The sequence below is a fragment of the Lactuca sativa genome, chromosome 5, assembly GCF_002870075.4.
Source record: "Lactuca sativa cultivar Salinas chromosome 5, Lsat_Salinas_v11, whole genome shotgun sequence".
Taxonomy (NCBI): Eukaryota; Viridiplantae; Streptophyta; class Magnoliopsida; order Asterales; family Asteraceae; genus Lactuca; species Lactuca sativa.
In genome coordinates this window covers 249,245,809-249,259,080 of record NC_056627.2, presented here as the reverse complement: position 1 = coordinate 249,259,080, position 13,272 = coordinate 249,245,809, and the positions used below count along the sequence as shown (strand labels likewise).

The 13,272-nt window shown below is 35.4% G+C and overlaps 1 protein-coding gene across 1 annotated transcript in view; it reads right to left on the bottom strand.

The window, feature by feature from the left end:
• Nucleotides 1–7,189: 7,189 nt before the first annotated feature.
• The window catches only part of LOC111877958 (uncharacterized), a 36,317-nt gene continuing 30,234 nt past the window's right edge, over nt 7,190–13,272 (bottom strand). Inside the window, exons 2-5 of the mRNA XM_023874458.2 lie at nt 8,294–8,425; nt 7,890–8,221; nt 7,457–7,755; nt 7,190–7,375 (exon numbers count right to left, since the gene is read on the bottom strand). Of these exons, the coding sequence (XP_023730226.2) occupies nt 7,190–7,375; nt 7,457–7,755; nt 7,890–8,221; nt 8,294–8,425 (949 nt within the window). The remainder of the gene's footprint in view (nt 7,376–7,456; nt 7,756–7,889; nt 8,222–8,293; nt 8,426–13,272) is intronic.

The following is a 13,272-nucleotide window of genomic DNA, read 5'->3' as shown; positions in this document are numbered from 1 at the left end:
TGAAAAATCATGTATTTTGTTGTTGGCTCGTATATAAAGGTTCCCTATCTAATCAGTTAAAACCCTAGACGTTTACAGACGACGAAAACGGATTTTGAAGGCGATTTTCTACACTCTTTCATTGCTTTCTGAAGATCTGAAGGTTGTGGATCATCTCAATAATTTAGTTTAGAAAGATTTAGTAGTTTAATCTTTCTTTTCATTAGTTTTGATCGGATTTTAGCCATGTCTGGCTAAACCATAGATTTTCCGTTCTACAGAGATTAGTACTTTTCATGTAATCAATCATTAGATCTGGTTTTTGATTTGTGATTCTATCTAGTAATTTCAGTTTTGATCTTAATGAATGTTTAATTTTAGTTCTTTTTAGCCTGATCACCTGCTTTAGGATTAAATCATTCAAGTTTATTAGTTGTTGAAATACGTAATTGTTTTGATAAACTAGAAATAAGTAACAAGTATAAGATTGGTTCCGTGTTGGGATTTAATTATGATATAAACTGAAATTTCATATTTTTCTGTTTCCGAGCTTGTGAGAAATATTGAATATTGCTAGGAATTTACCCGAATCATAATGTTGCTTTTCTGATTTGATTAAGAGTTTGTTTAATTAAATTAGTAAAAATTTAGGATTTACTGAAGAGCTTGTTTTGGTTAATTATATACGTAAAAGAGAACTTAATAGAGCTTTTTAGTAGTTTTCATTACCAGCTAAGAAAGAACGCATCTTAAATAACCAGGTTATCATTGATTGCATGATTAGGAAAATTCGCTTTTTATTACTGAATTTTTTTTTTAATTTATTTCACTGCTATTATAGTTTTAATTAATAAACAAAAATACCCCTTTACATAAAGAGGCACTGCCTTTTAGGTTGTGTCCCTGTGGATTCGACCCTACTTCCATGTGATATTCTTTTGGTGCATTTGAGTAGTGATATTTTAGTTATTTAAGACGCCCATGACAATGTTATAACAATAATTTTAGACAATACCTCCTTGGTACTCAAGTCATTGTGTATTCGGATCATATGGCTCTCAAGTACTTGATGGCGAAGAAAGATGTGAAACCAAGACTCGTCTGGTGGATCCTCTTACTACAAGAATTTGATTTGGAGATTCGGGATAAGAGTGGATGTGAAAATCTTGTTACATACCATCTAAGTCCGACCTGTTAGGAAAATATAACCCAAAAAGTGTACGAAAGAACAAAACCCTAAAATTCTTAACTGAGGCCTGTGTTTAACACAGTTTCCTTAAAACAAATTCGCCCTATATGGGTGTTTTTTTCCCAGGATACAACAGTAGAAAGCAATTCTTCTAGATTTATTGAACCCTTACTTGGTCTGGATTATATCTTGGTTGCAGCAAGAGAGAAAAGATGAAGCAGAAGCGTAAGAGAGGAAGAGAGTGATTTCGTTTCATCCGGCGTATTGAATCAGTCACATAGACATTGTATATATACTACCTAATGTAACTGATGTAATTAAAATGAAAATGTAACTGTCACAATTAAATAAGAAAATTAATCAAGAAATCAAAACCAAAATATATGATTAATTGCTCTTAATTCGTTTTTGTAACTACTAACCAGAAGGCAAAAAAGGTCCTTGAAATTTTTTGGTCGACCGGTGGTGCATTCGTGCCCGCGGGACGCGTGTTCTCACACAAGTTTAGTTGGTCGAAGCCAATTTGGCTCGCACTTGGACCCCCTGCATGCGTGTGCAAGAGAGAGCATTGGTTCTAATATGTGGGATGATTTTTAAAACCCACTTAACTCCTTTATTTTCTCTTCCAATTGTCCTACTTTGAAAATTAATTTCTCATTTATTTTTAATCCGCTTTGGACGTGTGATATCTCAAAACGAAGATATCACGGAGGAGAACATGAATATATAATCAATAACTCGTTTTGATTATATTTAGAGTCCAAAATTTGTGATAAAAAATGGAGAAAATCCATTTTTGGAAATTAATAAAATTAATTTTCCAACAATCCCCCACAAGAATGAAAATTGCTCCAGCATCCGTAATTCCAAGCTGCTTTTGGTAAAATCCAACAGTTGAAACATGCACATGATAGGTAGGTTTGACCCTTTGAACCTTCCCTTAAGATACATATATATTTTAAATGAAGACCAGTAGACTCGATGTCCTTGAACTGTTCTGCCATTTGTGTAAGTAATCAACACATGTCTCACATGATTCTCCCTGACCTAGTTAGGTTCTCATTGATGTGTCTGTTTTGGTCATGGATACTTGTCGGGTTATGTAAGATCTATTAGGAACTTGCCCATTCAATTCCCTTTGAAGCGACCCCACTTCTGTCTCACATAGGTGATTATATCATAATCATTAAAAGCTAAAGCTTAATGATTTCCATATTATCACCAACTACTATAAGCTTAACCTACATCACTTTTATTTATAGGAATGGGTTGGGGTTGACCCCTACAGTGATCCACATATGTTATATGCAAGTAGGTTGTCCCATTGAACCTAGAGCTTGGATCTCCAGTCAACTAGGTTGGGTTTTCCTTCGCAATAACTTATCCGTTCATGGGTTTTAATCCCATTCCTTTTGACAATTTTGCAACTAACTCCCTGTTTAACCCTCTGGTTAGCGGATCTGCAATGTTATCCTTGGACCTTATTTATTCAATTGAGATAACTGCAGTTGAGAGTAGTTGTCGAATGGTGTTATGTCTTCGACGGATGTGTCAAGACTTACCATTATACATAGCACTTTGTGCCCATCTAATTGCCGATTGACTATCGCAATGGATTGAGATTGCAGAAACTGGTTTAGTCCATCCTGGTATATCTTTTAAAAATTGTCGTAGCCATTCAGCTTCTTCTCCATTTTTATCAAGTGCTATAAATTCAGATTCCATGGTGGATCTAGCTATAATTGTTTGTTTTGAAGATTTACATGATATAGCTCCACCTCCAAGTGTGAACAAAAACCCGTTGGTTGAATTGGAGTCTTTAATGTCAGATATCCAATTTGCATCACTATACCCTTCTATCACCTCGGGATATCTTGTATAGTGCAACCCATAATTATGAGTGCACCTTAAGTATTGTAATAATCTTTTAATACTCTTCCAATGTTCATCACTCGGATTACTGGTATATCTACTTAGTCTGCTTAGTGCAAAGGCTAAGTTAGGTCTGGTGCAACTCATAAGGTACATCAGAATACCAATAATTCTTACATATTCGAATTATGCAACTCCTTCACCTCTATTGTTACTTAGACGATGACTTGTATCAATTAGTGTCCTAGCTACAGTAGTATCACCAGAGTTGAAAATCCCAAGAATTTTATCCACATAATGGGTTTGATTTAAAGTAAGTCCATTTGATGTCCTTGTGATATTCACACTAAGAATGGCATTTTCCAAACCCATATCTTTCATGTCGAATCTTGCCTTTAGCATGTCCTTTGTTGACTGAACCATTTTATCGTTGCTACCAACAATAAGCACATCATCACCATAAAGGCACAAGATAACATAACCCTTACTTGTGTTTTTAGCATAAACACACTTGTCACATTCATTAATCTTGTATCCATTTTCCAACATCACATGGTCAAACTTTCGATGCCATTATTTTGGGGCTTGTTTCAACCCATATAAGGACTTCACTAGTTTACAAACCTTTGATTCTTGTCCTGAGGTAACATACCCTTTTGGTTGTTCCATGTAGATTTCTTCTTCTAAATCCTCGTTTAGAAAAGCTGTTTTAACATCCATTTGATGTACTTCAAGATTTCTTATAGAAGAGATTGCAAGTACCAATCTAATGGATGTAATACGTGTGACAGGAGAGTACATATCAAAGTAATCAAGGCCACTTTTCTATCTATAGACTTTTATTACTAGTCTTTCCTTGTACTTGTTAATGGTTCCATCCGCTTTCATTTTCTTCTTGAAAATCCATTTATAGCCTAGTGGTTTGCAACCTTGAGGTAAATACACTAGCTTCAGTGTATGGTATTGAAAGATGGAATCCAGTTTGCTTTTAATTGGGTGAAAGACCCTGTATAATGGTTTGGTCTAGGCATACTAGTCAGTGGTAGTGATTGTGTAGGAAGAACCGATTTTGTCTAAGTTTACAGTTGTTATGTGTTTACGTCTGTAAACTCCTTACGGCCGTAAACTCCATGCGGTTGTAAGTCAGGTCTATAAATAGGGCGTTGTGTCAGACTTTAAAGTTTGTTGATGCCTTCGTGTTTTCTCCAAGTTGTATCTGACGTTTTATTGCTTTAAGGCGTATGCAAGCTTGGTTCGTTTGTTATTTGCTTATTGTTTCATCTTTTGCTTCTGTTATTCATCTTTGATCATTGGTAGATCTGTTTTCAGGCTTTACAATTGGTATCAGAGTAAGACCAGTGTCAAAGACATCCTACAGTTACGATTTTGCTCAAAACGATATTCACAGCGAAAGAAGGGTTTATTCAGTCGAATTTTGTGTGTTCAGAAGTTCACGGTCCGAGCTTACAGCCGTAAACACCAAGTTCACGGCCGCAAGCTATTCAAGGCTCAAACACCGCAAACAATTTTCTTCTCCAGAAAATCGAGTTCCTGATTTAAAGCTTTAATAATCATATTTCATTGCATTTAAATTCTCAAAAAAAAATAAACTTAAACTTTTTAACAGAAAATCATTGGCCGTAAACTCGAGTTTTTAACAGAAAATCTTTGGCCGTAAACTAGAGTTTTTAATAGAAAATCATTGGTCGTAAATCGATTACCTGATAATCGATTTTAGATAAATTGCATCTTAAATTTTTCTATTTCATAATTCAAAAGGTTCACGGGCCGTAAACTAGGAGTTTACGGCCGTAAACATTTCTCGGCAGTAAACTTGTCTTGAATCTTAGTTAAGTAATTTTCGGAATTCACAGTAAGCAGTAAATTAATTAATTTTTTTTTAATTGAAAATTAAGTTTACTTAATAATTAATTAACTTTAATTTAAAAATGGAATCACAAAATCCTAATCAATATCAAGAACTCGATGCTGTGATGGGAACAACCACTCGCATTCCAAGACTCATGTCCGTTGATGGTTTCCCCGAGTGGAAATATAGAATTGAGAAATATATAAAGATGAAGTACTTCAAGATTTGGAAATGTGTTATAAAGGATCCAGTCAGAATCACCACTACAGTTGGGGGGCAGGTGGTTGACAAGAAAATTGAAAACTACACTAATGAAGATTTTGAGAGTGTAGAAGAACAAGAAAAGGCATTGGCCATTTTGACTATGGGCTTATCTCCAGACATTGCTCAAGGATTCAGAGAGTATACTTTTGCTAAAGCACTATGGGAAGCCCTTATTGAAGTATATGAGGGAAATGAAGACATGCGAGAGAGTCGCCAAGATATGTTGAGGCAACGTTTCAACATGTTTATCTATGGGCCTGGAGAGACTCTCGAGGCTCAACTGCAGCGATTCACAACTCTCAACGCGGAGATTTTAAGAAAGAGAATGTGGAATGGAGCGATGGGCCAGATGGACGTGATGATTGTCAACAAAGGAATGGGTTCGAGCTAGTCCAAACCAAGGGGGAGATTCAAAGACCTTGTATAATGGTTTGGTCTAGGCATACTAGTCAGTGGTAGTGATTGTGTAGGAAGAACCGATTTTGTCTAAGTTTACGGTTGTTATGTGTTTACGGCCGTAAACTCCATGCGGTTGTAAGTCACGTCTATAAATAGGGCGTTGTGTCAGACTTTAAATGTTGTTGATGCCTTCGTGTTTTCTCCAAGTTGTATCTGACGTTTTATTGCTTTAAGGCGTATGCAAGCTTGGTTCGTTTGTTATTTGCGTATTGTTTCATCTTTTGCTTATGTTATTCGTCTTTGATCATTGGTAGATCCGTTTTCGGGCTTTACATTGGGTCTTTCCATTGAGGTCCTTCAGAAGAGGTGACTGCCTCTTTGAAAGTTTGAGGCTCTTTTTCAACCATGTAAGTGTAGAAATCATCTCCAAATGACTTCTCCACTCGTGCCCTTTTACTTCTATGAGGCTCTGTTTCTTCCTCTATTTCTTCTTCATAAGAGGAATCATTGTGCTCAATTAACTTTGAAGCATTTGTCTCAAACTTATGAAGACATGGAAACACATTCTCAAAGAACGATGCATTTCTTGACTCCATTATTGTGCCTCTGTGGATTTCTAGAATTTTTTAGTCATGCACAAGAAATGGATACACACTATTGTTTTGTGTGTATCCAACAAATATGCACTCAACAGTCTTGGGTCCTATATTAACCACCTTAGGTGCATGTACCACGAACTTTGCAAGGCACCCCTACACTCGAAGGTATTTGTAGGATGGTTTTATACCTGACCATAACTCGTATGGTGTTTTATCTGATTTCTTTCGTGGGACCTTATTTAAAAGGTAGTTAGCTAAAAGTATAGCTTCCCTCCACATTGAGGGTGGCAACCCAGAACTTAACAACATGGCATTCATCATTTCCTTTAAGGTCTAATTTTTCCTTTCTGCCATGCCATTTTGTTGTGGTGAATAAGGTGCAATAAGCTCATGTATGATACCATGAGTTGCAAAAAATTCCTCAAACGGTGATACATATTCACCTCCACGGTCACTTCTTAGTACTTTAATTTTCTTATTAAGTTGATTCTACACTTCACTTTTATACACTTCAAACTTCTCTATAGCCTCATTTTTACTTTTAAATAAATAGACATAGCATAATTTAGTGTGATCATCAATAAAAGTGATAAAGTACTTATTTCCACCTTTAGATGGAATTGATTTCATGTCACACACATCGGTGTGAATTAATCCAAGTGGTTCGGTTGTCCTTTGAATGAACTTGAAAGATTGTCGTGTTAATTTTGATTCAACATAAGTGTTGCATTTGTATTTTGAGTCAATGTGAAAGTGTGGTATGCGATTGATTTTAATTAAAAGACGAACAGTATCAAAATTAGCATGTCCTAATCTAGCATGCCATATATTTGAAGACTCAAGCAAGTAAGTAGAAGAGTTATTCATTTCATTATCATTGTCACTTGGCTTAAGAGCCATTACATAAAGTTTAAACATACCCCTATCAGCATAACCCTTACCCACATACACACCATTTTTGGTTAACACAAAATTATCTGACTCAAACACCAAGTGAAAACCATGCTTGTTTAACAACTAACCCGACACAAGATTCTTACGAATTTCGGGTACATACAACACATCATTCAAAGTTAGCTCTCTTACCAAAGTCATCTTCAACACAATCTTTCCAACACTTTGGATATCAGAAGTGGCCGAGTTTCCCATGAACAGCTTGTCAGCGTTATCCACAACCTTGAAGTTTCTGAACCATTCTCTATTCTAGCAAACATGACAGGTAGCTCCCGTATCAATACACCACTCCCTTGGATTGGACTCCACAAGATTAACTTCATAAATGACCGCTGCAAGATTGATGTTAGACACATCTTTGGTTATCTTCTCCAGAACATTTGCCTCCTTAGCCTTCTTTGGAAGCTTGCAATTTGCAGCCCGATGAGCCCTTTGGTCACAGTTATGGCAGTTTCCTTGAAACTTTTTCTTAAAAGTTCCACCTTTTGCTCCTAAGTTTGAACGCTTGCCTTTCTTTTGGAGTTTTCCCTTTCCATATTTGTTCTTCCCATAAGTTTTACCATGCTCCACCACACTAGCTTTCTCAGAAATAGGGGTATAACTACTCTTTTGAGCTATCTTATGCTCCTCTTCAATTCAAAGGCGAACAAAAAGGTCCTCAATGGACATCTCCTTTCTCTTATGAATCAAGTAGTTCTTGAAATCAACCCAACTACGGGGTAGCTTCTCAATCATGGAAGCAATAGAAAAAGGCTCATTAAACCCCATACCTCGATATGCATGTCATGTAGGAGGACTTGTAGTTCTTGGACTTGGGACATAACAGTTTTGTCATCCACCATTTTATAGTCAAGAAATCGGGCAACCACAAATTTCTTTGTCCCGACGTCTTCAGTTTTATACTTTTTGTCCAATGATTCCCAAAGTTCTTTGGTTGTCTTTGTTACACAATAAACATTATAAAGTGAATCAAAAAGGCCATTAAGAACATAATCCCTACACAAGAAATCAGAATGTTTCCAAGCATCAATAGTAGTTAAAGCTTGCACATTTCCTTCTCCTTCAGGCATTCGAGGAGCCTCTTCAGTTAAGAATCTAGCAAGATTCAATGTGGTAAGATAGAAAAACATCCTTTGCTACCACCTTATAAAGTTCAGTCCAAAGAACTTCTTAGGTTTCTTAGCGTGATTGACTGGCATGCTCATCATTGGAGCTCCTTGAGCATTAGGAGTACCATTAGGCTTTGGTGGTTGGGAACCTTCACTAGTAGTCATGCAACAAAAGGAAGCAAATGTAAAACTGTTCAAGATTAAAATTCAATAACAACTAAACTGTTAAGTATTGTCTATTTCCAGAAAATAGGTTCTGAAAAGCTATGAAATAAAAGAAAGAATCTTAAAACTGTTTTAGAAAACAGTTTCTGAAAACAATAATAGATTATGGATGCAATAAACTTAAATAGTTACATACATGTAAACAGAAAAGCAGAAAAAACAGAAAATGTCTTAGAAAACGATTTCTGAAAACAGATTCTGCAAGTGTGAGGGAGAAAAAAAATCCTTTTTATAAGCACTATAAGATGAAACAGAAACAATTTTTTTCCAAGTTCATTTCGCACCAACAATTTGTTTTAAGAATGTTAGGAAAATATAACCCAAAAACTGTACGAAAGAACAAAACCTAAAATTCTTGGCTGAGACATGTGTTTAACACAGTTTCCTTAAAAAAAAATTCGCCATATATGGGTGTTTGTTTCCCAAGATACAACAGTAGAAAGAAATTCTTCTAGATTTCCCGAACCCTCACTTGGCCAAAATTATACCTTGGTTGCAGCAAGAGAGAAAAGATGAAGCAGAAGCGTACGAGATGAAGAGAGTGATTTCGTTTCATCTGGTGTATTGAATTAGTCACATAGGCATTGTATATATACTACCTAATGCAACCGATGTAATTAAAATGAAAACGTAACTGTCACATTTAAATAAGAAAATTAATCAAGAAATCAAAACCGAAATCTATGATTAATTGCTCTTAATTCTTTTTTGTAACTATTAACAAAAAGGAAAAAAAAATGTTCTTGAACTTTTCTGGTCGACCGGTGGTGCATTCGTGCCCGCATGACACGAGCTCACACACAACATTAGTGGCTCGAAGCCAATTTGGCTCGCACTTGCACCCCCTGCATGCGCACGCAAGAGAGAGCATTGGTTCTAATAAGTCTTACAAATGTAGCTAGTCTTTGTAGTTATAAACCAATTTCCTTTTCATTCTCCCACCAATGTGGGATGGGTTTTAAAACCGACTTAACTCCTTTATTTTCTCTTCCAATTGCCCTACTTTGACAAGTAATTTCTCATTCATTTTTAATCCGTTTTGGACGTGTGATATATCAAAACGAAGATATCATGGAGGAAAACACGAATATATAATCAATAACTCGTTTTGATTATATTTAAAGTCCAAAAGTTGTGCTAAAAATGGAGAAAATCCATTTTTGGAAATTAATAAAATTAATTTTCCAACTGGATCATATCAAATGAAACTCTACAATTGCAGAACAAGTTTCCAGATGAGTATCTCTTTTCCCTAACTCAATCTATTCCTTTGTATGTCGACATCGTTAAATTTCTGGTCATAAGGTGTCCCGACACATTCACACGTGCTCGGAAAGACAAATTAAAAAGTTATTCAAACTACTATGTGTGGGATGAGCCTTATTTGAGGAAACATTATCCTTATCAAATCATTAGGAAATGTATACCCCAACAAGAGCATCAATCCATTTTATAATTTGTTCATGAACTTGCTTGTACGGGACACTCAGTCATAACTGAACTTTGAGAGAAGTTCTTGAATGTGGCTTATTTTGGCCAATCATGTCCCGCGATTGTTATTTGTTTTGTAAAAGTTGTGAAAACTGGCAAAGGATGGAGAATATTTCTCAAAAAAACCAAATGCCATAAAATCCGGTCCTCGTTTGTGATGTTTTTTTACATATGGGGGATTGATTTTATAGGACCATTTCCTATCTCATTTGGCAACGTCTACATCTTACTCGTCGTTGACTATGTTTCTAAGTGGGTTAAAACCAATGCCACAAGATCGGATGACGCCAAAACGGTTATCGACTTTTTGAAATCTAACGTTTTTTTGTGAGATATGGTGTGCCTAAGGCTCTTACTAGTGACGAGGAATGCATTTTTGTAACAAAATGATGAAGGCTTTTTAGAATAAGTATATTGTGACCCACCGTGTCTGTACCGCCTACCAACTCAAACGAACGATCAAGTAGAAATTTCGAATTTGGAAGCCAAGTCCATTCTAGAGAAAACAGTTAACCTAATAAGAAAGAATTGGAGTTTGAGGTTTTATGATGCATTGTGGACTTACCGAACCACTTACAAGTCCCCGATAGGCATGTCTCTATTTTGATTAGTATTCAAAAAGTTGTGTCATTTCCCTGTTAAGTTAGAGCATCTTGCATTTTGGGTGGTGAAGCAATGCATTTTTGATATAGATGAAGTAGGTATACATAAGAAACTTCAGTCACAAATTAAATTTTGAACACAAGTACTAAACCTTGAGATTCTAATGATTTATTTAACCAAATGTTCAAGTGATGAAATTTCACTGTCAACCATCTTTCTCTCATTGATTTGAATCAAACTCTTTACTTGTTTACTTGCAAATTCCAGGTCTTAGTATAGCTTTAATTTCTTTAAAGTAACCAAACGACTAAAAACCCAATTTTTACTTTTATTATCAATTCACAATCATTTGAACGAAGAGATTTTCACTAGGTTACAAATTGAACTAATCCTCATGGATTCAATCCATTTATCATTATATGTTATTTTAGTGTGCAATATTTAGGGTATTTATTTGTTGGTATCGACAACTACGAGTGGTTGTGTATTGGATTAACTAAGAGAGTTTGGCGATATATTAAATATATAAAACCTAACTTACAAGTTTAATAAAATATGATATCCACGTGGGCATTATATCAACACCATGTGGCATTAATTTAACGAAAAATCTGCCTATAAGATGACAAGTTTTATTGTTAACCTTCAAAACCAAGTAAAATGGTCCAAGTAACATGTTACGACAAGTTTAGGGAACTTAAATACATAAAAAGTGATTAAGGACCTATTGTAATAAATGCACATAGTTTGATGAGTTATAATGATATTAACCCTTTGTTGTAACGAGCATATTCATAAACCCTCCTGGTGGTGATTCGAAATTTAGGTATTGACAAGGTGTTATGTTGAGTGTGAATGTGTCGGTGGATGAAGTGGCGGTATGTGTAGGGTGTTTGGATTTTTAGAGGTGTTTGATTCATTTTATGGTTGTAGTATAGAGAGAGAAAGAATTGAAAGAATTGTGTATTGTAGTGTAGAGATTTACTGGTATTTATAGGTTGAATTTAGATGGTTTAAAAAAGTGTATTTTTTGTTCCAAATGGCTAGAAAAAATGGTCATTTAACCATTGGAACTTCTCTTTCCCTTGTAACCTTTTGTACCTACACGCACGAGACCTCACACTTACGAAGCTTAGGGTTGGTGTACATATGCAACTCACGCATGACTTGGCCTTGCCAAGTCACGTTGCCCATAACAAGCTATACCACTCTATATATCCTTAAGGGGAGAAAATGGGGAGAAAAGGTCTTGAAAGTTGAAACCACAAGCAGAGACAAAGGTATTTAAATTATACCTAATCATTTAAGCATTTGTACTCAACTTTATAAGAAATTACATATAAAACTATCATATAAATTATACCGTAAATTATACCATCAAAGATCCGGTCGATTTGATCAAAATAGACCAATATTAAAAAAATTAATTTAAAAAAAAAGAGAAAATGATTAATACTTTGCTTTTAATTAAACTGGTAAAGAGACTCGTGCGTTGCACGTCTAAGATTTTTTTTGTTGATGATTGATCGGTCTGGTAAATGCAAATCCAACAATATTTTTAGGGAAAAGAGATATGGTTTGCATCAAATATTAACCTGTTTTCTAAAATACCCAATTTTACATATACAAAATCTGATTTTCAAAGTCCATTAGTTAATCTATTAGGCTATGGGGAGTGGTGACGCATGCTAAAGAGATGCTAAGAGATGTCATATCATGTTTTTTCTTCCACCTAATCTTTTGTCATAAAAAAATATATACACTTGGATTTTGAGAAAAAAATTAAAACAAAAATGCAAATAAAGATGACCAATCATAGCCTTCTGATTTTAGAAAAAAAAAAGCAAATACAAAAGGACCAATGGTGGCCGGTGCACGCTGACCCCCGCCAATAATCCTCAAGGTGGCCGGTGCTGGAACCCTCACCGGTCTGGCAACAAGATGAGGACAACTGGCCCTCAAGTGACCATCCTGATGGCAATGATAACAAATCCTCATATCCTGAACCGGGGCTAACTACCTACAATCCCTCGCGTAATGTGTCACACCCCAAAACCACGAACGGCGGAAACGTTCAGGGGTGGAGGACGTCATGTACAGTATCACAACAGTGTAAAATAGTAAACAAGCAACAACATCATCCATTGCATTATAAGTAAAGTTTTAATACATGTGTGTTCTTTCATTGTAATAAGACACCAAAAATATACAATCCAAAATAAAAGACGAGACTTGTCTGCTCCGTCTTCTCAAAACCTGGTCACCGTACCTGTCTACTGATGACCTGAGAATACAAGTTATTTTGAAAGACAGTATCAGCTTTAAAGCTGGTGAATTCATAAGTATTTAAGTGTCATTTTCTTGCTTTGAAAAGCTGTTTTAAAAGTCATGCAAACCTTTAAATGAAAATGATGATATAAGTATGAAAAGCCCTAGAAAATCCCTTATTTTCTATCAGTTTGAGATGTAGTCTTCTACCAAGACCCGAATGTTTTGTTATGACAATGTAGTCTTCTACCAAGACCTGAATGTTTTGTTTATGACAATGTGGTCTTCTACCAAAACCCGAATGTTTTGTAAGTAAAGTGATAGTTTTTCCTTTAATTGTTTAGTACTAAAGTACTTAGTCTAACTCATCGTTTATGTGAAAGTATCACAAAATAAAGTAAACAGGAAAATGTACTACTATAAGTGTTGTCACTGGGTACTAGGACTAAC